This window comes from Eptatretus burgeri, chromosome 3 (genome assembly GCF_056783735.1).
Source record: "Eptatretus burgeri isolate ZD-2024b chromosome 3, Ebu_testis_v1, whole genome shotgun sequence".
NCBI classification, from domain to species: domain Eukaryota; kingdom Metazoa; phylum Chordata; class Myxini; order Myxiniformes; family Myxinidae; genus Eptatretus; species Eptatretus burgeri.
Window position 1 is genome coordinate 136,704,043 of NC_140963.1, and position 24,750 is coordinate 136,728,792.

Here is a 24,750-nt window from a genome sequence, read left to right on the forward strand (position 1 = left end):
GGAAGATTTGGGGATCTCCACTCAGCAAAGCACTCATTAAGACAGACAACCTATGGTTCTTTACGGTTTTCTGCCCCCCCCCCCAGACTTCTTCCGTGAAGTCCATCGCATTTCGCATTTGTACAACCGAGTATCCATGTGCTTGTGGTTTGGCAGTGCGACGAGCATAAAATGATTGCTAGTTCTACCGCATAGTATTTACTCATCCATGCTGTTTGTGTTAACCCGAGGCGTTCATCTCTTCTCCCGTAGAGACTTAATATCTCGCGGCGAGTCTTCCCGCCGAGGCCTCCAAGCACGTATCCCCGATTCTCAAGGACTTGGTTGTTTCCATGTCACGGTTTCGTGAAGTTTATTTTGAAGTTGTGATTTACTTTTGTGTTTGGTATTTTGTACATCAGGAACTCGAATAGTAATATCGTAGTTAAGGAAAGTGTGACCGTTTCACATGACTCCTCCCGCGGTGACACAACAAGGAAATGTTAGGTGGGTTTCCCTAGTGGATCAGTTCGTCAGTTAGCGTTAGTTTACCCGTTTGCTTCCTTCAGTCATCGCCCACAGAATGTTAAGTAGGAATTCAGTTGTCTCCAAAATTTACTTGTTTCATTTGATTAATTTGTCGGAACGAAGATCAAAGTATCAGTAACGGGGCCAATCTCAAGCAATGCGTGCAACATCTTACGTTCAGGACGAGTACACACCGTATCTTGAAGAGAACGGGATTGGACAGGTTGCAGCGTTGTCTGAATCACACCTGAAACATTCCATGAACACAAGGATTAGTTAATGTAATGCTAAAAGAATGAAAAAGAAAAAAAAGAAAAGAAAACATTAAAGTCATCCATGCGTAACAAGAACACCAGAAGAGAACACTATGTTAGCGGAGATGCTTTTTGGGAAGGTCAAAATTCAACCTCAAACAGTGAGAGGCCGCAGCTTGCACGTGGATAAACCGTTTTCATTGTTAAAATTAAAAAAAAAAAACATAATTTTGTCAAATCTGTTGTTACCTCCGCCACCGAAGTGTGCGGAGGTTGTGTTTTCACCCTGTTTGTCTGTCAATGAGCATGATATCTCAAACGATTATGGACGGATTCGGACAAAACTTAGTGGACAGGTTGGGTGTGTGGCAAGGATGAACCGTTTCGATTTTGGTGAAGATACGGATTCGGATACTACATTTTTTTTTTCAATTTTTCAACCCATTCGTCACCATTGAGATGTGGGGCCAAAAACGATACTTCAAACAGTTATGAACACATTTTGACAAAACTTGGTGGATGAGTGAGTTGGTTAGGTGACAAGAACAAGCCAATTAGATTTTGGTTCAGGTCCGGATGCAGATCCGGCCTATCAGTGGGATACAAAACGTAAACTGTCCAGCCTGGCAGAGACATGTGCTCTACCAAGTGGCATTCTAGTTCCATTTGATATTACGCTCGGTAATTTGATTAATGTGTTGGAACGAATATCGAGTAAAGGTACGGATGTGGAAATTTCCAGATGTCATTTAGAGGAAGGTGTTGAAGAGAGTGGATAGTTAGGTGCTGGAATATGAGCTGGTTTTAATTGAGGGATGTATACAGATCGATTGGGAAACACCAAGATGAGAGTGACCCGAAGGTAAAGGGAAGAACACAGGTACCTGGTTTGAGTTGCATGCCACATGACATCAACAGCACTTGTGGAGATGCGACTTCCTATGGAATAGCCAAAAACCAAGGTGCAGAGTTAAGTCATCAAACAAACCCCAAGCAACAACAGAAGCACAAATAATCCGCAATAAATCAACACCACCCAGGATGCGAAAATTTCGAAGGAACTTAGAAGAGGATTCATTTCACCTGGGCAGAGAGCTGTATGGTGGGAACAGTGCCGAGGACAGACGTGGCAATTGATGAAGAGGAAAGTGTGGAAGAGGAGGTGACGAGAGAGGAAGCCCTTTCTGACGACGTCATGAGTGGAATGGACAAGGAAGAGGAAGTGGAAGATGGACAGGAAATGGAGGAGCAGGTGGTGTGTGATGGAGGCGAAGAAAGGACGGTTGTTTGTTGAGAAGGTGTGGACGTGGATGCAGAACACGACGGTAATGGACGAGGTGGAGTAGACAAAGCGGAGGAGGTTTGGAGCTGGTGAAGGAAGAGTTGTTGTTGTTGAACTGTAGGAAGGGCAAACTGAGGGGGGCAAGAGCAAAAGGAGACGAGACAAGATCAGCTTATCTGTGTAATGCACAGGCGGCGCCGACAAATGGCCCGGAAAGCATGCACAGGTAAAATGCAAAAGTGACGGTGTATGACAGGGGCGCGCATTACAAGGATATCAATAGACAGTGGACATATCGACAGAGTGTATGGGATTTGTGTGAGCTACGATGGGAGCACCAAGCACACAAACACTTTTCAAGGGGAAACAGTTTAAGAATAAGGGTAAACCAGGAAGCTACCTATTAATCAGAAACAAACATCATTAAATGTCATAATAATGTGTAATTGATAATTGATCACAGAATCAGAGAAACAGCTAAACATGGTCCGCAGTTTGCCTTCTCATAGCAAAGGTCTGGTGGCAAGGACAGACTGACGGACACACACACTTCAAAGTGTGCAATGAAACATGGACCAAAAAACCCAGCACGGGCCGTGACTTGTGGCACAGCCGAACTGCCCGAGAAATACCTACATCGTAAAGCACCAGGAAGCAATACACAATCAAAATTACCAATTGAATAAGTTTCACCTTTAAAATTGTCCGTCAAGGTCCTTCACACAGCATCCCCATGTTGTATCTTTATACAAAAGATCTTGGAGAAATGCAAGGCCTTTACATCGTAAAGTCCTTAACCATTCAAAGCACCCCCTAATCAGTAATGATGAATCGATCATCCCCTCTCCACCCCTTACCAGAGTCGATGCAGTGATCGGAGTAGACACTGCTGCTTCATTCGAGCCGTCGCCCTTTATCTGGGGAACAACGTCAGAGGAAGAGGAATCAGCTTGAAACGTTGTTCATCTCATCAAAAATAATTAAAAGATTAAATTTTCCCATCCTCAGATTTCATCATTGCTTTTTCGGCACAGGAGGAGAGAAAGAGTTTCTTTGGCGGTTTACCTTTCTCATCATTATTGTTCTCGACTTCTTGGAAACTCGGGGATTGGTTACTCCATCCGGCGGAACGACGTGCATTTAAGAAACAAAATGTGACGAAAATGAAAAAACAAAGTCATGTGCTGAGTTTCTCACCAACGCGGACATCATCCTCCTCTTTGTGTCTACCTTTTTTCTATGTATCAACTCTGTCTTTCAATCCTGACAAATTCCACACTGTCACTATCTTTCCCCAAAAGGACCGTCTGGCAAACCCGCCTATCTACTTTCTTAACAATTCTTTTGAGGAGGTTCAGCCATTCAAACTTCTTGGTCTCACCATCAGCCAAGATTTTTCTTGGACAAACCATATTTCAACGTTGGCCTCTAAAGCCCGTCGTGCAAAGTCCTTTCTTGGCACATCTGAACTCGTATCCACTGACTGTTCCATCCGCAGATTGATGGAGTGCTGCTCTCCCCTCTGGACTGCACCCCTGCCTCACACCTTACTCAGCTTGACACCATGGAAACAAAGGCCTTCAAGATTATTGGCCTCTCCAACGATGAAATTGACTCAATGGGCCTATCACTTTCATATCAGATCAGTGGTCTCTCTATTTCTTCCGCCTCCTTTCTGGTTGTGCACCCTCTGCCCTCTTCGTGCTTTGTCCCCTCGAGGTTTCCACAGGGCTCACACGGTGAAGTCAACCCCCTTCTGATAAAACTACCTAAATCCAGAACCACTGCTTACCTCCACTCATTAGTTCCTCTTATTTCCTGCCTGTGGAACCAACTTCCACATTCTCTTCAATCTCATTCTTCCCTCTAGGTTTTCAAGACAGCTGTTCACCACCATCTCAGATCATTGCCAATCCAAAACCATGATCTTCCCTACCCTCATTAATCCTTTAAACCCTGAGCTCCTTGGACTTTCGACTACCCCACCATGGGCTATCTAGAGAAAAATCCGGCCACTCGGGCATATGGAGGATTGATTAGCAGCCAGTAAACCGTCGGCTCAGATACATGGAGGTGTGAATAGCAGCTGGTAAAATGGCCACTTGGGTTCAAAGAGTTAACCTTCCCCAAACCTTCTGTAGAGTTTGCTTCTGTAACCATCTTATGCATCATCCCCTACCCCTCATTTGTCCAAGTCTCCCTCTATTTTGGCCCTCCACCCTACTGTTGCTGTGTTCCCCCAATTTGTCTACTGTTCCTTTTGTTATGTTACATCCTGATCCGTTCTATGTGAAAGCTCATTAGTCCAGTAGAAATTGACGTAAAAATAAATTAACCTAGACATTTGTGTTAACAGGTCAATTATTGCATTAAATCATCTATAGATGTCCACTCATCATGTACACAAAACCCAAGAAAAATCAAGAATGGGCAAATAGGTTTTAATTGATTTTAAAAAAAGGACCCAACGCCTTGTTTCAGCAATATATATATGACAATAGTTGTAGGAAGACGGTACCGTTGCTACTATGAACAAATACATGTCAAGGTTACTGGACCTGGTTGGTACCTGCACAAATGGACTAACAAGAAGGTATGTATGAATGTTGAGATACAATGTTCTTGTAAAATACATATAAAGACCCAAGAAACATTATGCCCACACATAATGACGTAGTATCCTTGCAATTGAAAGAAAACGAGAGTAGTGCCAGCCTAGTGTATTTGACCTCTTAGGGCCTCAGCTCTGGATCACCAAACTGCCAATATAAATACTATGCAAAGGTGCAAAAACCCCCTTTGACATCCATATATTCTTGAAAGTTACCATTAGCATCAATTGCAACTCTGATTTTGGCAATCATATAAAAAACAAGTGAAATCCTTCAATACAGCGCATGTGGTGAAGCAAATGAGTACACTAATGTTAAAATATGCAATTTATGCTTTTTCAGTTGAAAACAATTAAAAAGCGTACTTAATATTTGAAATGTAAAAATCTTGTTATTATTGTGATAAGCACCTTTATATATAACAGAAGGAATTAAATCGTTCGATACAGCGTGGCAGGGGGCCACAAAAGAATGATAGCATAAGAAGAACTTAGCTTTCAGTGTTCGGCGCGAAATGCGATGGTGGGCGGAAATGACGTATTTCGGCGCGAAATGCGATGTTGGGCGGAAATGCGATGTTGGGCGGAAATGCGATGTTGGGCGGAAATGACGTATTTCGACACGAAATGCGATGTTGGCGGAAATGACGTATTTCGGCGCGAAATGCGATGGTGGGCGGAAATGACGTATTTCGGCGCGAAATGTGATGTTGCGCGGAAATGACGTATTTTGGCGCGAAATGCGATGTTGGGCGGAAATGACGTATTTCGGCGCGAAATGCGATGTTGGGCGGAAATGACGTATTTCGGCGCGAAATGCGATGTTGGGCGGAAATGACGTATTTCGGCGCGAAATGCGATGTTGGGCGGAAATGACGTATTCCGGCGCGAAATGCGATGTTGGGCGGAAATGACGTATTTCGGCGCGAAATGCGATGGTGGGCGGAAATGACGTATTTCGGCGCGAAATGCAATGGTGGGCGGAAATGACGTATTTCGGCGCGAAATGCGATGTTGGGCGGAAATGACGTATTTCGGCACGAGATGCCATGGTGGGCGGAAATGACGTCTTTCGTTCGTTCGTACATGAGAGGGGCGCGTTTCTTGGTTTTTTTCCCGTCAAGCAATAAATTAAATGGTTTTCACATATATAACACATTAGTTTCACAAATTCCCATTGAAATACTCGGGTATTTCCGTCAATTCTCGCTATTTCCGTCTAGGTTACGCACTGCATCCACCGGACGACCGTCATTGGCTATCTTGAGGCACGTGGGGGGGGGGGGGACACCGGAGACGTGGTAGACACCGGGGACATTTCAAACTCGGTGCAATTGTATACAGCGCACGCGGTGTAACTAGATATCTTTTCATGCTCGAGTGTTGTTACTCCTTCTTGGTGCCAATTTATTTAAAAAACAATTTATATAGGTGTCTATAACTTCAAATCTGGCTGTGATCGATATTGTTCATTGCTAGAATGAGGGAACACCTGAAAAGAATCACGTTGCTTACTTTACTTTCAAGGATTCCTGATTTCAGTGCTAGATTTTGAAGCATTCGGAACATCATCCTTTGACTTGTTCCGATTGCTCAGATGCTGTTTTCTTGAAAACATATGAAGATTACTATATATTTTAGAACCTTCAAATGGATTTTCTTAAAACTATCAACTATTTTTCCTGGAATTAAATACATTTAAATATATTTATAATGCTACAATGTAATTACATTGCATATATGAAATAAAATATCTTAATTATAAGAATGTCTTAAAACAATGACATTTCTAAATATTTTATTGGAATTTATAACTAAGTTTTCTAATGATTTATCCTATAATTGCTAACTTTGGAATGAATTTCTCCTTTCAGGTGTGGTTGGCCCACTGGCATGGCTTGTGTTATATGTCACAGTGGTGAAGGAGAAGTGCAACTGAGAGAGAAGGGTGTCAACTCTCTGATCAAGGCATCTATTCAACGCAATGATTTACTTCACAACACCCTTACCTCGAATCAGAACAACTTTGTGCATGAAAAGTACCGAAAGACATACACCTCATCTTTCAATATTCAGAAGGCACAGCAACTTGATAATGAAAATATTGATCCATGTGTTTTAAGATCAGGGGATGATGTGTTTGAGTATAAGACTCACTGTCTCATATGTGCCAGTAAGATTGACTTTGGAGAAATACACAAGCATCCAAATAGAAATGCAGGTATCAGCAATGTTGAAATCATTGGGAGGGGTAAGAAAAGTGTGTTACAAGAAACACTACTTTATATCTGTGACAACAGATCTGATACCAAGGTGGCAGATGGTAAGGCCCGCATCATTGTTGCAGGTGACATTCGTGCCGTGGAAGCAACATATCACCGAAAGTGTATGCAATTCTTTATGGCAGAGCATGATAGAATATCTAAAGAAACAACTGAAAACCCAACCCGTGATATTCAAAACAACTTTTTTACTTCATGGTGTGATAGACTCCCTGATATTATGGAGGAAGATGAGAAACAACACACAGTACAGGAGCTTTTGGACCAGTATACAGGTGAACTTCCACCACATATCACCCCTTATAGTCTGAAGCATTTCCAACGACTACTTCTTCACTACCTTGATACAAAAATTACCATTGCAGAAGTTGATGGAAGGCCAAATGTTGTGACTTGGAGTGATCAGGCATGTTCTATACTACATGATTCATATAAGGAATCATTAGCTGATGGCAATGTTGATGAAAATCTCCAGTTTGCAAAGCGCCTTGGACGAACAGTGAAGAATGCAATGAAAGATATGCTGTTCCCATAGATGCTTATCCCAATCCAGGTGAAGTTGATATTGATTGCCTTGAAAAACGAATTCCACTAGTTCTTCATGAATTAATTAAGAACATGTTTGACAAGCCACGTACTTCATCCACCAACCTCTGACAACGGATACCGATTGCCTCTGTATGCCACATCCTGATGCAAGCATCTCACCAGTCATTTATGTCACCCCTGCTATTGTCTACTGGACTCTTCATTCATCAAACAACACGTTCCCGTGTTGCACTGAACCTCTTCTCCGGACTTGGTGTAAGTGTGTCTTATGATCAAGTCATCAATTTTGAGAAAGCTGCAGCCATTACTCAAACAAGTAATGCCACACTCCAAGCCACCCAAGGAGATGCCATAACAGAAGGATTTTGTCAGTGGGTGGCTGACAATTTTGATTGCAATGAAGATACACTAAACGGCCAACAAACAACTCATGTAATGGGTATTGTAACTTGTCAGACACCTGCGAAAACCAGTAATGTGCAGGTACAAAGGGGAAAGGTGTCATCATCAGACATACTATCAGTAAGGAATGTGAATATGGTGAAGTGTACAAAAGTTTATTGTTTCCCTGTGTCGTTAGTTGAAGTTACACAAGATACTGATTTGCACAAGATACTGGTTGCCATATGTCTTCTATGAATAACATGAACACCTGTATTGCAAGTTTTCATGAATTAATGTACGAGGGGAGACACTTCGCTTCACTATTATAATTATAGGTAAGTCATGCCATAATATATCTCAGGGTATTTTGCCATAAGATATGAAATATATTTTAGAAGATGTTCATGGGACAATAAGTATTTAGAATATTGTTTTAGTATACATAATGAAAATATTGCAATAGTATGGTTACAATTGCTGTAGAGTATGAATATCTAATTATAAAGTATAGACCAATCATATTTAAGTATTTAGACACTAACAGTGACTGTATTATTTCAAAACATGATATAGAAGGAAATGTGCAATTGATTATTCAAATGGTGGCCATCTTGGATTCATAATTAAATCAATAAATTAAATCATACATCTATTAAAGATAATATATTTCAAAGCTAATATATTATTGAAATAAATTGATATTATTCACATTGTTCAATTTGGAAACATCTTATTTGATCATACCACATAGGACAAATCTGTATGGCGGCCATCTTGGATTTATGTAAATAAGTAAATTTATTTACCAAAGTTGATATATTTTATACTCTTTTAGAATTTGAATATCAAATTTCAATAAGATATTATAGTTGGAAGCCATTATTAGCAGAAATAATTTGATTACCAAAGTACACATATGTAAATATGGGTTTTGCACGAAAAGACACCCTATCAATGTAATCGGTCCAAAAAACATAATTTGCCCAATCTTGATTTTTCTTGGGTTTTATGTAGTGACTAAATACACCCTTCTGTACTGTTTAAAACAATAATTGGCCTGTTAACAGAAATGTCTAGGTCCAATGTAATTTCTACTGGACTACATCCACGAGCCTCGACTTTGTATTTTACAAAAAAAAAGAAAAAAGTGTCATTACCTGCAAGATTGAGGAGGCATTTGGAAGAACACCCAACAACTGCACCTAAAAGCAGGAAGAACGGAGAGTTAAAGGTACGGTGAAGAATCCGTGCAAACCCTTGAAAGATCTGCCGGTGAACGAAGCAGGTAATTAATGAAAGGCAAGAGCAACGTAAAAAATGGGAGACGGCAAAAGTCGGACGAGGATGAGGACGTTAAAGGAAGTAAAACTGACCGGTCCCAACATGCTGGGAGAAACAGTCCCAACAAACTGCATGTCCAGCCCATTGACCTTGTGACCTGGAACATTGAAAGAAGAATGAATCTTTTCAATCTGTACTCATGATACCATTAATCTTGAAAATCAGCATGTCCATTTGCCATAATCAGGTCCTCCTGGAGCATAAAGTCAAACTGTGTATTCAAACACTGTTTTGATTTTGGTGTACGTCCATTCCTTTGTTTAATTATCCTTATTCCAACGCTCATGGTACACAAAACACATGCAGGACAGACATATTTGAGGATATCAGTGTACTTGTACATAAATTATAAGGACATTAGTAAAAAAAATATTTGATGCCTGAAAACCTTCCCATGACTATATCGAGTACAACGACCAGTTTTCAACTCATTCCGCCCAGCAATTCAGGAACGCATACAACTCAAACAAACAAAACAAGTGCTTATAGACCGGTACTTGTTAAATCAATCGCTTAGACCTTGCCCTATGCACCTCAAAAACAATAGGCTTCGAGCTCTTGATTGGTGAACCCATTCAGTGACCCAGTGTGCAAACCATGTTCGAATTCCAAGTCAATCAGATGAAAATTGACAATTTGGTACGATCTTTGACCTTTAGCTGAATGGTTAAGGTGGCGGGCTTGGGATCCGAGGGTCCCGAGTTCAAATCCTGCTCCTCGGTAGAATTAATACCAGGTGGGGTTGACTCAGCCTATCATCCTTCCAAAGTCGGCAAAACGAGTACCAGCTTGCTGGGATGATTGAGCCATTCGAGTATCCTGCGTCAAGAGTGGCGACCCGTCCAGGATTGTGCCCAATAGCCCAGGAGACCACTTCGGCAGCACTGACGCTCTGCAGAGTATGGTCCCAATGGATTTTCTTTTGGATTTGACTTTTCGACCTCAAAAAACAGATTCTTCTAGCTTTGACTACTTCTACCAGGTGGTTGTTTTGTGGATCAGTCGAGAATTGCAATATGTGGGTGATAAACAGACACACAGACTCGACCAACCAATACTGTATACCATATTTTTTTAGTGTACAAGTCGATGTGGAGTACAAGTTGTTTTGGCTAATTTTCCCATTATTACTTCCACCACCGAACGTGGCTGGGAATTATGGTTTCACCCTGTTTCTGTCTGTTTGTCTGTGAACAGGATATCTCAAAGTTGGAGACGGATTCAGACCAAATTTGGTGGACCGGTTGGGTGTGTGACAAGGACGAATTGATTCGATTTTGATGAAGATCCCAATCCGGATACAAGAATTAAAAAACATATCTCAGTGATTCTTCACCAATGAGAGATGGGACCAAAAACTGTGTCGCATGATATCTCAAAACGAGGTGGATGAATTGGTGAGGTGACAAGAACAAGCCGATAAGATTTTAGTTAAGGTCTGGATTCAGATCCGACCTATCTGTGGGATACAAAATGTAAACTTTAGCCTGGTGGAGGTATGCGTTCGACCGGGTGTCGTTCTAGTCCTCTCCTTCATTCATCGATAAGTCAATTTGGAGTGCAAGCAAAGCTAAATAAACAATGGTAGTTAAGAAAACTGTCATTGAGAACAAAACAGGTGTCGAATCCTACCTCAACACATGCTTGCTACGGTACTTACAGGGTCGTACTGTACTACGGTACTGTACTACGGAGGTACAGTATTTAAAACAACCTGCAGAATCATGATCAGCACTGGCTCATAGCACATTACATTTGGTCACAGTTCACGATACGTATTCTCCTTAATAAACATGAACACCTGACACATTGTAATACAAGCACTCAGCGTTTGTCCACCGAGCTTTGCAGCCGTGATTTTTCTCAACACTTCCGGTTCCTCTTCAGGATCTCTGCCGACTTTCTCAAAGATAAGTTTTCTTGTAGTTTTTGTCATCTCTGTGTTTACTGTGCGTTACGAGCTCGGTCTTGTGTTAAAACTCGTGATAATTGTGGAGATTTTGTCATATTTTCATGTCAAGTTTCCTTGAGGCCTACCATTCTTCCCGTCTATGTGCATGATTGTGTTTGTTGTATTTTCTCCTTTTTACCATCAGTTATTATTTTCGCCACTTTTCCCTCCACCCTCCTTCTATTCCTCCCAACTATACCCAAATGTTTCATGTCTTAAAATATAAAAATATACAACAAAAAAAAAAACCCCTTTTCCTCCTCAACCGATATCCCATATAACCACGTGACTTGCTGAACCGACTCTTCTTCCTCCTTCTTCTGCTGATCTACCATCTTCCTTCTACTTTTCCTTACCCGTATTCACCATACACATTCACAATATTTTTCTTCAACCTTTCCTTTACCTGATCTACCCTTATCTTTTTATTTATTTTTTTATTTTTTCTTATTTTAACTTCTCACCTTACACCTCCTGTAATCACGTGATTTCTCTACCCCCTCATCCTCTTCCTGTAACTTTCATTGATCTGCCATCTTCCTCCTTTAGCCGATCCACATTCACCAAACACCTTCACGGGTTTTTTTCTTCAACTTTTCCTTTACCTATCTTACTTAATCTTTCTCAGAATAAAAAAAAAAGAGTCTCTTCGAATGTGACAACTTCCTCTTTCACACACGTGGTTCTCGGTATTATATCATAATTCACTACTCTTCTTATTCAAAAAGCTGTTTTCAATTGGACCTTTCCTTCATCCCGTGTCGAAAACGTCCCACTGTCACAACGTTTCTTTTCTACATTCTCTTAATTCTCCTTCATTGCATCCCTCATGTAATGTCTTTAATCGCATCTCTAATTTAGAAAAAAATTTTAATCCCAGTTTTCAATGTTGGTTAATGTTCCATCAATCATCCTTTTTTTCCAACTTCAGTGCCAACTCACCCCACCTCCTCACCCCTTACCTGCTATCCCCTCTCCTTACCTCTCCCATCTTGCCCCTCATCCTTCCTCCGCTCTTTGCACCTCTTCACTGTCTTCTGCTTTAGTATCAGCTCCTCCTCTGTTGTCCCAAACTGTGTGGCGTTCTATTCTAACCTAACAGATATCTCACTCTCTCAATCAGTACACTCCTCAACATTTCAAATATGCTCTTTCTTTCCTCTCACACCTCCCCTCTTCCCAACCCCTCAAATATTATACCTCCCCCTGCCTGCTTCCTTCTTCACCATACCACTGCCAAGTCTCATCCTTCACCTCTCCCATCGCTCTCATGCACCTTGTCCGTGCCTGCTCTCATCGTCTCCCCTCCCTCTCAAAGCAACCTTCACACTCTTTCCCCCTCCAAGCTTCCCTCTCACCTTTCTCAAAAATTCCCCCTCACCCTTCTCCCTCAACTCTCCCGTGTCACCCAAGTTCTCTCTCCAATCTCCCCCCCCTCACTCCCCCTCTCAATGTTACCCCCCCCTCCTCACATCCATAAAGCTGCCTCCTTCCCCTGCGCTCTCTTTTCCATCTCCTTCCTCCACCTCCTCGGATTATGCAACTTCCCTCTGCCCCTCTCTTATTACTCCCCACTGAGCCTCATCCCATCACCACCGAGCCTTTTCTCATCCGGCCCTCTCCACTTAGTTCTTCTGTAATCCCCCACACATTGTCAACATCTTTCCCTACCTCCCCCTCCTCCCTCGCCCTACCCTCCTCCTCCCCTCCCCTGCACCCAAAGCCTCCTCCTCTCTCTCTTTCTTAACAGTGTGGACCTCAAACATCCGAGGCCTTTGCTCAAACCTGACAGATCTTTCCATACAGGTTGGCACTGACAAACCAGACATAATCTGTTTAACAGAAACTTTCCTCCCTCAAGACGTCTGTGACTCCCATGTATCTCTCCCTGGTTACTCCCTCCTCCGGTATGACAGACCTGAGCCTCGTCCTGGCGGCGTAATTGCTCTCTTCATCAAAAACTCTATTCCTCACTCTCCATGCACTGCCCTTACACCCCACACCCCGAGGAATACCTCTGGCTACGGCTTCCCCTCCCTCCCACCTCATGTTTATATGTGTGTTGTCCCGTCCACCAAACAGTGATGTCTGCATTTACACCTCGCTCACCAAAAACATGGACCAACTTCTATCTTCTCATCCAAACTCTCTCTTCCTCATATGTGGCAACTTCAATTGTCATCATGCTAGTTGGCTGGGTGTGTGTACCACCCTCTCCTGTCATGGCACTTCAGCAAAAGACTTCTGTGACTCATTAGGACTGACACAATCTGTCAACTTCCCGACCCGGATCTCAACAAATGGTACTCCATCTCTTCTGGATCTAATTTTGAGAAATTTTCCTGTAAATATCTGCTGTTCTTCCTCTGCTACAATCGGTTCATCTGACCACGTGCTTGTCAAAGTAAACATCTCTGGCTGTTATTAGAGAAGCACCTCAGCGCCGTCGAGTCTGGCATTTCACTCAGGCTGAGTGGCAAGGTCTTCACGCAGCCATCAAACTTCAACTGGTCTCCTATCGCTACTTTCTTCAACATCAACTCATCTTTGGAATGATTTAAAAGAAATTTGCTCTCCCTCATGCACACATTTATCCCATCTCGTCTTCAGTTGACCTGCCATCCCTCCGCCCATGGTTCACTGAAGCTTGTGGCGAGGCAGTTGTCCTGAAACAACTTCCCTTCACCTCATGTAAGGCAAATCCAACTGAAGGCAATCTCAGTTCCTTCCACAAAGCTTGCAACAAGTGCATGTCTACATTCAGGAGAGGCAGAAAACAACATCTTTCGAATCTCAATCTGAACTCTCCAATCTGTCTCCCTCCTCCAAATCCTGGTGGCATCTAGTTAAGTCTGTTTCAGGTGAATGTTCCCCATCCATTAACTCAAATGGCTGCACAGCTTACGACACCGCACGTGAAAAGGCTGAATGCCTAAACTCTGTGTTAGCTTCAAAATCTTGTGTCCCAAACCCATCGCTTTCTGTACCCACCTTACCCAGTTGCACCCAGCTGTCCCTGGACTCTGACCTTTTCTCCTGACAAGGTGGAGAGCTTGCTGTCAAACCTCGACTCCGATTTTGCAACTCCAGACGGCATCAGCCCACATGTCCTGAAAACCTGCTCCTCTGCTCTTGCTCACCCTCTCTCTGCTCCTGCTCACGGTCATCTGCCATCTGCTTGGAAATCAGCAAATATTACCATTCTGCATAAAAAAGGTGCAAAAACAGATCCTTGCAACGATAGACCAATCGGCCTTCTCCCAGTCATCAGCAAGGTTATGGAATCCATCATTGCTTCTGAGATTAAATCCTTCCTCTTCTCCAATGGCCTGATTTATGATCATCAATTTGGATTCAGACCGGGTCACTCTACCCTGGACTTACTTGCTCCTGTTTTCCAAACAATGGATGGAGACCCTGATGCCAGACATGAGATCAGAGCCATCTCCCGAGACATATCGCATGCTTTCGATACGGTCTGGCACCCCGCCCTGCTCACTAAACTCTCTTCATGTGGTATCCAAGGCCATCTCCACTCATGCCTCGCAGACTTCCTCTCCTGTCAGAGTCAACGTGTGGCCCGAAATGGAATTCTCTCATCCCTTCTTCCTTCCAGGGTGGAGTTCCTCAAGGTAGTGTTCTGGGCCCTGTTCTTTTTCTGGTTTTCATCAATGATCTCTCTGATTCCCTGGAAAATGCTCTTTATCTCTTTGCTGATGACTCCGCTCTTTGCCATACCATCTGCCATCCTTCAGATGTGCAAGCAGCAGCCTTTTCACTCTCTGCAGATCCACATAAAATCACAAGCTGGTCCAACATGTGGAACGTGTCTTTCAATCCTGACAAATCTCACTCTTACTATGTCTCTCCGAAAGGACCATCTGGAAACCTTCCCCCCCCCTCCATCTACCTTCTCAACAATCCTCTTGAAGAAGTTCTTTCATTCAAACTTTTGGGCCTCACCTGTCTGCCATGATCTTTCCTGGAAAAGCCACATCTCCAAGCTGGCCTCCAAAGCCAGTCGCCGACTGGGCATCCTCCGTCGTGCAAAATCCTTCCTTAGCACACCTGAGCTCCTGACCACGAACAAAGCTTTCATCTGCAGCCTGATGGAGAACTGCTCTCCCCTCTGGGCTGGTGCTCCTACCTCTCACCTTTCTCGGCTTCACTCTGTGGAAACCAATGCATTCAAGATCATTGGTATCTCCCGCAATGAGGCTGAGTCTTTGAGTCTCTCACCGCAGACAGGTCGGTGGTCTCTGTCTTTTACAGTCTCCTCTCTGCCCTCGCCCCCCCCGCAGCTCTGTCTGCTCTCTGTCCCATCCATATTTCCACCAGCAACCCCCGACTGGTGAGACTACTAAAATCAAGAATCACTGCTCACCTTCACTCTTTCATTCATCTTTTTCCCCACCTTTGGAACAAACTCACACACACTCTTCAATCCCACATTTCCCTCCAGGTCTTCAAAGTAGCTGTTCACCACCATCTGTCTTCCCCCATCCAAAACCATGATCTTTTCTACCCCCGTTAATCCACCCCAAACCCACCTCCTTCATATTCCCTGCTTTACTTCCTGAAAGTCTCTGCAGTGTTCATCTTCGTTACCCCGTGTACCCCACCCCTCATGTGCCTATTCCCCATTGCTTTGTCCTTCCCTTTCCCACCCCCCTTGTTATATGTTCTGTGTTAGCTCTTATACGATCCTTGACATTGTATGTTAAAAAACAAAAAAAAAACAACAAGAATTGTCTTTTTTTTCTATTGCATGATCTAGGCTCATGAAAGAGAGCTTCAAACAAATATTCATATTTCCCAAGCACTGTGATCGAACTATCTTGTGGAACGTCAGTGACAACTTTTCCTCTCCGGATTCACCGCGGCCTGTCCTCGATTCCAGATTCACCATGCGACTCACCAGAAAGCCTGATCAGGGCGAGGAAGCATTGTATCACTCCAGGCTTTCCTCCCATTTGCCTTCCCAGCCCACAAATTATTGGAGCAGTCCATCAAGACACAAAGGCCTGCCACCCTTTTCCTGCAACCCCTATACTCCACACCCGCACCTCCCCCATCCTGACAAGTATTCTCAGCCCTTCATTTTGGTGAATTCCCCAGGAACTTCATTTCATTGTCCATTTGTGCTCTTTATTGATTTGTTTCATATTTGTCTCTAATATGTGATTAAGTGAGGTTAAAGTTATGTTCAGGCAAGCGAGAATGTGCCTAAAAATGTGACCACATCCTTCAAATTATTAATAGTCTTTCTTTCAGTCAAGGTAATTTGAGCAACTAGCGAATTGCCTTCACGAACAGAGTACCCACCCTCTGGGTGATCTTGTTCCAAGCATGCAACACGTTCTTCTGACTCACCTTCTGAAGAACAACACGTTCTTCTGACCTTTATTTTGGCGGTGTGTAAATGACAGTTCTGTGTAAGCAAAAAAAACCCTGGTTTTGTGCTTGAAGCAACAGCATAACTACCTACTGCTTATAATTCAAAACACCTCGCGGCACTGGAAAATTGCACCAAAAATGGTGGAGAATTGTAAAACCCTGGAGCTCCCCCACCTGGAGGGGGAGCTACATGATACACATTTACATAGAATTTACATAAAGAATTTGCATCCCTCCCCCACCCCCCCCCCCCGACGACCACCGGCAAAGATAAAAACACCTGGCAATACATTAATAAGGGTCATGATGATCCTCTGTAGCAAGTCTGGATGGAATCGACCCAGAACTGTTGGAGTAGGTCATGCCAGGTATGGGTGCATGCGTCGGAGCAGCGCGTCGCTGCGTCCACTTTCCGCTGGTACTCCAGGGGCCTCCATCTGGCCATTCCCCAGGCAGATACCTGGCCCATCCCCATCTCCTTGAGATGCTCATCAACCTGCTCCAACCATGAGGCACGTGGTCAGCCTATTTTCCTCCTCCACTCACAAAGCTCCCTCGCTGAGAGAATCTGGTGAGCAGGATCAGTGTCAGGAAAACGAGCCACATGTCCATACAGCCGCAGCTAACGCTTACGGACTATGCAGGTAACAAATCTCATTTGAGTCTCTCTCAGCAACTACTCGTTGGACACAAAGTCAGACCAGCAATAACCAAGGATTCTCCGAAGAAACCTGGTACCAAAGGAATCAAGTCGCAATCTCAGATCCCTGGTCAAAGTCCAAGTCTCACATCTGTAGAGCAAGACTGGAAGCACCAAGGACCTGAAAACTCAGACTTTCGTCCTCCCGCACAGGTACCGGCAGCACCACACCCCATGATCCAGTAAATCAATGACTCCCCAGGCCTGACCCAGACGTCTGTTGACCTCTGGTTCACAACCAGCAGAGACATGAATATCAGTGCCAAGGTAAGTGAATTTCTCCGTGACTTCAACATCCTCACCACAAACAGGTACAGACAAGATAGCAGCATCCAAGATGTCACTTAAAGCCTGGATCTTAGAATTGACCCAGGAAACCCATAATACCAGCAGCTCTGACTCCTCATTCAGCACCTCAAGGGATATCTCGAGTGTCCGCAAAGATGACTGCATCACGTGTGAAATCAAGGTCAGAGATCTTGACATTCCCAAATGATGCACCGCAGCTTGATCTCTCCGACATCCTCCCTAGAATCCAGTCCATACAAGCATTGAAAAGTGTGGGGCCAGTACACACCCCTGACGAACTCCAATAACAACTGGAAATAAGTCAGAGATGGTGTCACCACATCTCACAGCACTCTCAGTACCAGAGTATATTTCTGACATCAGATTGATCAGTTTTGGTGGCACCCCACGAAGACCAAGAATCCTCCAGAGGGCATCCCAATTCACTGAATCGAATGCTTTGCAGAGACGAACAGAGGCTGCAAGCAGCCCCTGCCGAAACTCTCGTCTACATTCGGTGAGGACCCGAAGAGCAAGGACACGATCAATCGTTGACCTCTTTGGTGTGAAGCCTGACTACTCTGGACGCTGGTGCTCAAGCAGATGGTGGCGAACCCTCTCAAGAATTATCCGAGCAAAGACCTTGCCCGGCACTGAGAACAGCGTCACCCCCTCGGTAGTTGTTGCAGTCTTGGCGATCACCCTTCCCTTTACAGAGAGGGACAACAAGGCCCCTCTTCAAGTTAGTTGGGATGATGCCTGTGTTCCAGGCAGAGCACAGAACTGCATACAACGACATGAGTACAGCATTTCCACGAGCCTTGAGAAGTTCGGCATGGATGCCACAGATCCCAGGACCTTTACCCACCATTTCAACTGGTTCACCGCAGCCTGTGTTTCCACAAACGAAGGTGGATCACAGTTGATTGGAGGGTCAGCAATAGGGATGGTAACACCCCTGACATCCAACTTGACAGCTGATGGATCAGCATGGTATAGCCGTTCAAAGTAACCGGCCCAGCGGGCCTTCACTTCGGACTCCTCTGTCAAGAGCCTACGACCCTCCACTCTAAATGCAGTACACTGAGGGACGGGCTTGAGGAACGCAATGCGCGAATTCCCCGTTCAGTAGGACGAGAACCACTTGACCACAGGTGGTGCTCCACCCCCTCACAGATTCCTCGCACATAGGCCTCCTTGTCCACCCTCAGTGCACGTACAGTTTTCCGCCTCAGCTCCCTGAACAGCTCAGCTCTGCCATTCAGCCTGACCCTGTGACTCTGGGCAATGGTATCCAGTGTCCCTCGAAACAAAAAATTCTTCTTCGCCCTACGGTGAGTTCCAAGACATCTTCCGGCAACATCAAGGACGGTGGTCTTGAAGGCACTCCACAACTCTTCAGGATCTCTCAACGCACCCAGACCCCCCAAATCCCCACTCAGCCTGTTCGCAAACTCCTCATTACCCTCTCATCCTTGAGCTTACATCCAGCCTCAGCTGGGATGGTACCATTCTCCTGGATTTAAGCTGCAATTTCAGAGTTGCTACAACAAGCCTGTGGTCGGTATTGAGGAATTGAGCACTCCGGCAGACCCTGCAGTTCTGGATCATCCTCTCGTGACCATCAACGATCACATGGTCAATCTCCTTTGTCACACCACCAGCGTTGGAACACCAAGTCCAGCGATAAATAAAAAATAAATAGATGCCTTCACGGAAAGTCATTTGGGGAAAGTACAAGTTGTTGCAATCTGAAGGAGGAACTTCAAAACAGAAGAACATAGTTTCCTCATAACAATTCCTATTGGTCGATGGAATTTTGAAATAACGAAAAAAAAACAAAGCATGAAACTCACCTGTTGGATTTGATCCCCAACCTGCATCAGCACATCCTTCCCCCACGTCTCTCATGTCAGGCACTGCTGGGATATGAACAACACAACGACAAATCAACTATTATCAGGATGTTAAATATCACAATGAAACTACTAAACATGACACCATGGTCAAGTGGTCAGGTCACTGTCCACGAACCACCATTGGAATATTCATCGTTCCTGTCACTGTCTTTGAATTACCAAACATCTCCATCCGACATCTTCACAAATTGGCCGTGGTCATGCTCTCGGTTCTTCGACACCACCACTCCAACCTCGGAACTTGGATCACCGTAACCTCACCACTCGGATAACCCAACCGTCACTACAACCTCACCACCCGGGTCACCCCAACATCACCAATCGAGTCAGCCACCACTCCAACGTCGCCATTCGGGTCACCCTAACCTGACCACTTGAATCACCCCAACTATCACTACAACGTCGCCACCTGAGTCACCCCAACATCACCAATCGAGTCAGCCACCACTCCAACGTCGCCATTCGGGTCACCCTAACCTCACCACTTGAATCACCCCAACTATCACTACAACCTCACCACCCAGGTCACCCCAACATCACCAATCGAGTCAGCCACCACTCCAACGTCGCCATTCGGGTCACCCTAACCTCACCACTTGAATCACCCCAACTATCACTACAACCTCACCACCCAGGTCACCCCAACATCACCAATCGAGTCAGCCACCACTCCAACGTCGCCATTCGGGTCACCCTAACCTCACCACTTGAATCACCCCAACTATCACTACAACGTCGCCACCTGAGTCACCCCAACATCACCAATCGGGTCACCCCAGCCACCATTCCAACCTCACCACACAGGTCACTCCAACCTCACCATTCAGGTCACCACATCACTCGGATCACCACAACCACCACTCCAACCTCACTACTCGGGTCGGGTCATCCCCAAACAACGGAACAACAGAATCCACTTGGGTCACCTGCTAACTCCCCCCCAGCCCCACCCTCGGGTCGCCCAGACCACCAAGACAGACTCACCACACAGGCCTCCGACATCCGACATGAAACAAAACGTCGAGAGAGAATGAAAGGAGGGATGGTGGGAGGTGGACGTCAAAGATTGGCAACACTTGCACACCTGTTGGCAGCGATAGAATGCAAAACATGTCAAAAGGTGAGAGTGAGTGCGAGGAAGAAAAATGTAACAACAAGAATAACCTGATTGACAACATGAGGGTGAGATGTGCGAATAATGGTTTGAAGAAAGATCACCAAGTGCAAGTGGACGACACAGGCCGACGATGAGTGGGTAAACAAGAGTGAAGGTAGTTGGACAAGGGATAAGCAGAGACTAAAGGGGATGGGAGAGCGAACGACAGAAGGAAGACTGCGGGTGGAATCGGGATGAGTGCGGGGAATGGGAGAGGTAAGTATGCAAATCGTGGGAATGGAACCATTTCAATTGGCTGCAAAAAATTGACATAAAATGCACAGCGTTGAATATTAAAGCCTCATTTGCATATCAAGCCCCCTCCCCGTGCTCCACCCCCCCCAACTCAGCACAGCACACATCAAACCACCCAAGAAATGGAATCGACGCACAGTTCACGCACATTTTAAAAATCTTCCTTTCGGAGTTCCGTGGCTCCGTGGCGACGGAAATCAGGCTGACCCAAGAGTGTCTATCCCCTTTGGTTGGCCTGTACACCAACGGACGGTGGGATCTCCAGGTAGGTTGTTGAATGGATGTCTAACCAGGTTGGGATGTAGATTGTGGAATATTGTACACAGAGTGATGAAAATGAGGCAAGATGGTTATAAGAGCCAAGCTCGTGGTATTTTGTACCACTATTAAATAGAGGAGGTACACCACATGCGAAGCCATGTTATCAATGGACAAGTGGAACCACCACACCTATGAGCCATCCTCACCACACCACGCTCCGCCGCAAAGCCCTCAGCTAATGGGATCCCCGTTGTGTATGCAAATAAGGTCCATCGCACCCACCCCCAGAGGAAGCTCTGCCAATCCGAGCTCGTCATGGCCTCATGGACATGCAAATTGGTGCATTTGAGCTATCCTTTGAGATGTAACTTGAACCAACGGGTCTTGTACCTTTTAGCATGGTACGTACCATGCAGCACCTTTGCTGTGTACACCACGTACACATCAGCAGACATGATGTTTGACTAGACCTTCATATCAGAGAAACGATTACTCCTTTGGATGTACAATATGAACGTGTTACAGATGGTGGAAACACGGCTTTGCCAAGCCACACGCGCTCAGCTCTGCACGAAGGTACAGCCATGCACAATGGTCAAGGAGACCGTATTATGGACAGTAGCTGCAACTCAAAATCAGGTGGTACGTGTGTGAGACAGAGGGGATCCAAGGAGACCACATTAGATACCTGCAGCTCAAAGTCAGGTGGTATGTGGGAATGCATGAGACAGAGGGGATCCAACGTGACCGCATTAGATACCTGCAGCTCAGAGTCAGGTGGTACGTGTTTGAGACGGAGGGGATCATGGAATGGCCTTATATTAATATCAGGTTTCAACGCATCCTGATTTGTACATGACCTTTGTTTAAGCACACATTCTAAACAGTCACTCCGATGTTCAAGTTTGGCGTGGAAACGGTTTGAAGGTCGACTGTCAAATTGGCGAGTGGGTGAAGCGTGGTTTTTCATGGTGAGAGTGGAGTGGTCGAGAGTCAGCATGGCATTTGGGAGAGTGGTTGTGGCATGATCTTTGGTGGCAATGTACGTGGAGATAGGCCGCAGGACGGTCTGACGTGGTTCAGACAAGTGTACAATAGGACTGAATGGTGGTGGTGGTTCGATCTAAAAAAGGTGGTCTTTCCACATGGGAGACGACCTATGTCGTATGACATGAACACAGACACCGTGGCACGATTATCATAAATTTGCAGATATAGTTAGTGCTGCAGCACCTCGAGGAACGCACACTCACCTCGAATCTGTGTAGCCTGGGTTCGAATCCTGACGTACACGTACAAATAGTCATCCCGACGTTTGACAGGCAGGGCGATTTAATCGATGACTGTGCCGTCCCTCGGATGGTCGTTCGTCCGGGTGTCCCGTTTGCCAGCATTCGTTAGTGGACGTTAAAGATCCCCCACGGTGTCCTTCGCGAAGAGTAGGTGAGCTATCGCCGGCACCCTGAACAAATTACAAATTCTTAGCCAAACTTTAGTCGAACGCCAACACTGGCCAGCCGGTTCGTGAAGGACTTGGGCCAAGCTTTGCCAACCCCACAAGGACGTTGGAATTATTGTGGAATAAGAGGAGGAACCGAAGCCAGTGTTGCAGGACGTGTCGCAGAGATGACAGCAGGAAGTAAGTCGTCATCACACACAGGTGTGTTAGTGGTGAAAATGGTCAAAACCTTCTTGCAATGTCCTCACCGCTGTGTTCGATTCCCATGGCTGTTCTGGGTTGAAATTTCCCGCATCCTCGAACCCAGTGGTTATCACCTGATGCAAGATTGCTCGTCAGCCTCAAACATTCAAAGGTGTGCACAATGCCCCGATACAGGTGTCTGGAAGTCACCTGGACCAAGTGCGAATATCTTCGGATGATCATTAGTCCATCCCACGTGCAATACCCGGATGTACAAGCATTAACAATATTGTACTCCGGGAACCTTACTCCGTCATGAGGTCGAACGGGAAGGTCTTTGGTTGATCGCACGAATGTTGGGAGAAGGGGGCACAAGTATGAGTTAACGGGAGGTCAGGATCCACACGAGAGACTCCCCAACCCCAACCTCCAACCTCACTACAACCCCAATCCCAATCCCACCCCCAACCCCGATCACACACTCGACCTCACCCCCAATCCCACCCCTCACCCCGATCACACACCCCACCCCCCCATACCCCAATCCCACCCCCAACCACACACCCGACCCCAATCACACACCCCACCCCAATCCCGATCACACATCCAACCCCGATCACACCCCAATCCCGATTACACCCCAACCCTGATCACACACCTCACCCCAACCCTGATCACACACCTCACCCCAACCCCGATCACACCACACCTCACCCCAACCCCGATCACACACACCTCACCCCAACCCCGATCACACCACACCCCAACCCTGATCACACACCTCACCCCAACCCCGATCACACACACCTCACCCCAACCCCGATCACACCACACCCCAACCCTGATCACACACCTCACCCCAATCCCGATCACACCACACCTCACCCCAACCCCGAGCACACCACACCCCAGCCCTGATCACACACCTCACCCCAATCCCGATCACACCACACCTCACCCCAACCCCGATCACACCACACCTCACCCCAACCCCGATCACACCACACCCCAAGCCCAACCCCGATCACACACCCAACCCCGATCACACCCCAAGCCCGATCACACACCTCACCCCAACCCCGATCACACACCCGACGACAAAACATCAACAGACGGTGGTCGTTCACAGTTTCCATGACAACGCACGGCGCTCCTAACTCGTCCCGATGGCTCGAAACCCCCAGTATGAATTATGCAGATCCCCCTCCCCTCGTCGTCCTCCTCCCCCCGACCCCTCGTGCATATTCAGCAGCTCACCTCGTGCGCGCGCCGAGTTCGCCATGCCGTCGGGGTCCGCGCGCGTTCCCCGCCTCGAGGGTCGTGTCCAGGAGCACGATCTCGTGTCGATGTCCGATCAGGTCCGCGCTCCGTGATGTGGAGCACACGAGGCCGATGTCTTGGAGTTTGGGACGCGCGACCGGGCACACAGGACGCGCCACCCTCATTACCGGAAGGGGGCACGCCAAAAACATTTTCTCTTCCGGTTTGTTAAACCGTCGACTTTTACCGACGGACGACGCGGACAGTCATCCTTGCGCCCAGCAAGTCCGTGCCGTACGGACATCCGTGCGTTGTTTATTCCGAAGAGGATGCCGTACGGTCACGGCTCTCGCTCCGCCCCGATAAAACGGGTTAAAAATAATAATAATAATAATAATAATAATAATAATAATAATAATAAAACCCGCTGCTCGAGTTTCACGTTACGTCGTGAAATGCGCGTCTCTTTAGACTAATTAAATGTCATTCTCCGTGTCCTTTCATCGTCACATTTCATTATATTCGTTGAGAGGAGTAATTGCCCAATTAAAGGGAATCGTAAACAAAATATATCGGCAATGTATTAATCATTTATTACATTAGATACATTGTTCATGCGAACCGAGCCTCACGCTTGTTCAACCAAAATACGTTCAAGTTCGATTTTTAAACTAAATCCGATTTAACGACAGAAAAAAAAGAGTTTACGAT

The 24,750-nt window shown here is 45.7% G+C and overlaps 2 protein-coding genes across 9 annotated transcripts in view; one reads left to right on the forward strand and one right to left on the reverse strand.

The window, feature by feature from the left end:
- The window catches only part of LOC147031075 (uncharacterized), a 115,217-nt gene extending 105,970 nt beyond the window's left edge, over positions 1–9,247 (forward strand). For 2 of the 3 annotated variants that reach the window (XM_085875785.1, XM_085875786.1), the window contains one exon: positions 6,529–9,247. In XM_085875785.1, coding sequence (XP_085731911.1) covers positions 6,548–7,471 — 924 coding nt within the window. In that variant the 5' untranslated portion in view covers positions 6,529–6,547 and the 3' untranslated portion in view covers positions 7,472–9,247. The remainder of the gene's footprint in view (positions 1–6,528) is intronic. The other variant, XM_085875787.1, reaches the window with a different exon arrangement.
- Positions 597–24,366, reverse strand: LOC147031079 (uncharacterized). 6 transcript variants are annotated; one of them, XM_085875792.1, is made up of 9 exons: positions 24,037–24,366; positions 20,450–20,549; positions 19,403–19,465; positions 9,243–9,307; positions 9,027–9,071; positions 2,901–2,960; positions 1,845–2,174; positions 1,646–1,700; positions 597–754 (listed from the first exon to the last, which is right to left on the reverse strand). In XM_085875792.1, exons 2-9 carry the CDS (start codon positions 20,472–20,474, stop codon positions 612–614), a joined length of 786 nt encoding a protein of 261 aa, XP_085731918.1. In that variant the 5' UTR covers positions 20,475–20,549; positions 24,037–24,366; the 3' UTR covers positions 597–611. The 6 variants fall into 6 exon arrangements, with proteins under 6 accessions (XP_085731918.1, XP_085731915.1, XP_085731917.1 ...); XM_085875789.1 differs by having other exon boundaries at positions 19,403–19,468; XM_085875791.1 differs by lacking the exon at positions 20,450–20,549 and having other exon boundaries at positions 24,037–24,365.
- Between the last annotated feature and the right edge of the window lie 384 nt (positions 24,367–24,750).

Coding starts and splice junctions, on each gene's coding strand:
- LOC147031079 (XM_085875789.1), bottom strand. CDS start 20,474: ATGTCGGATGTCGGAGGCCTGTGTG. Junction 1,701..1,844: donor CCATACAGCTCTCTGCCCAG/GTGAAATGAATC, acceptor GCTATTCCATAG/GAAGTCGCATCTCCACAAGT. Junction 755..1,645: donor TGGCATGCAACTCAAACCAG/GTACCTGTGTTC, acceptor GGAATGTTTCAG/GTGTGATTCAGACAACGCTG.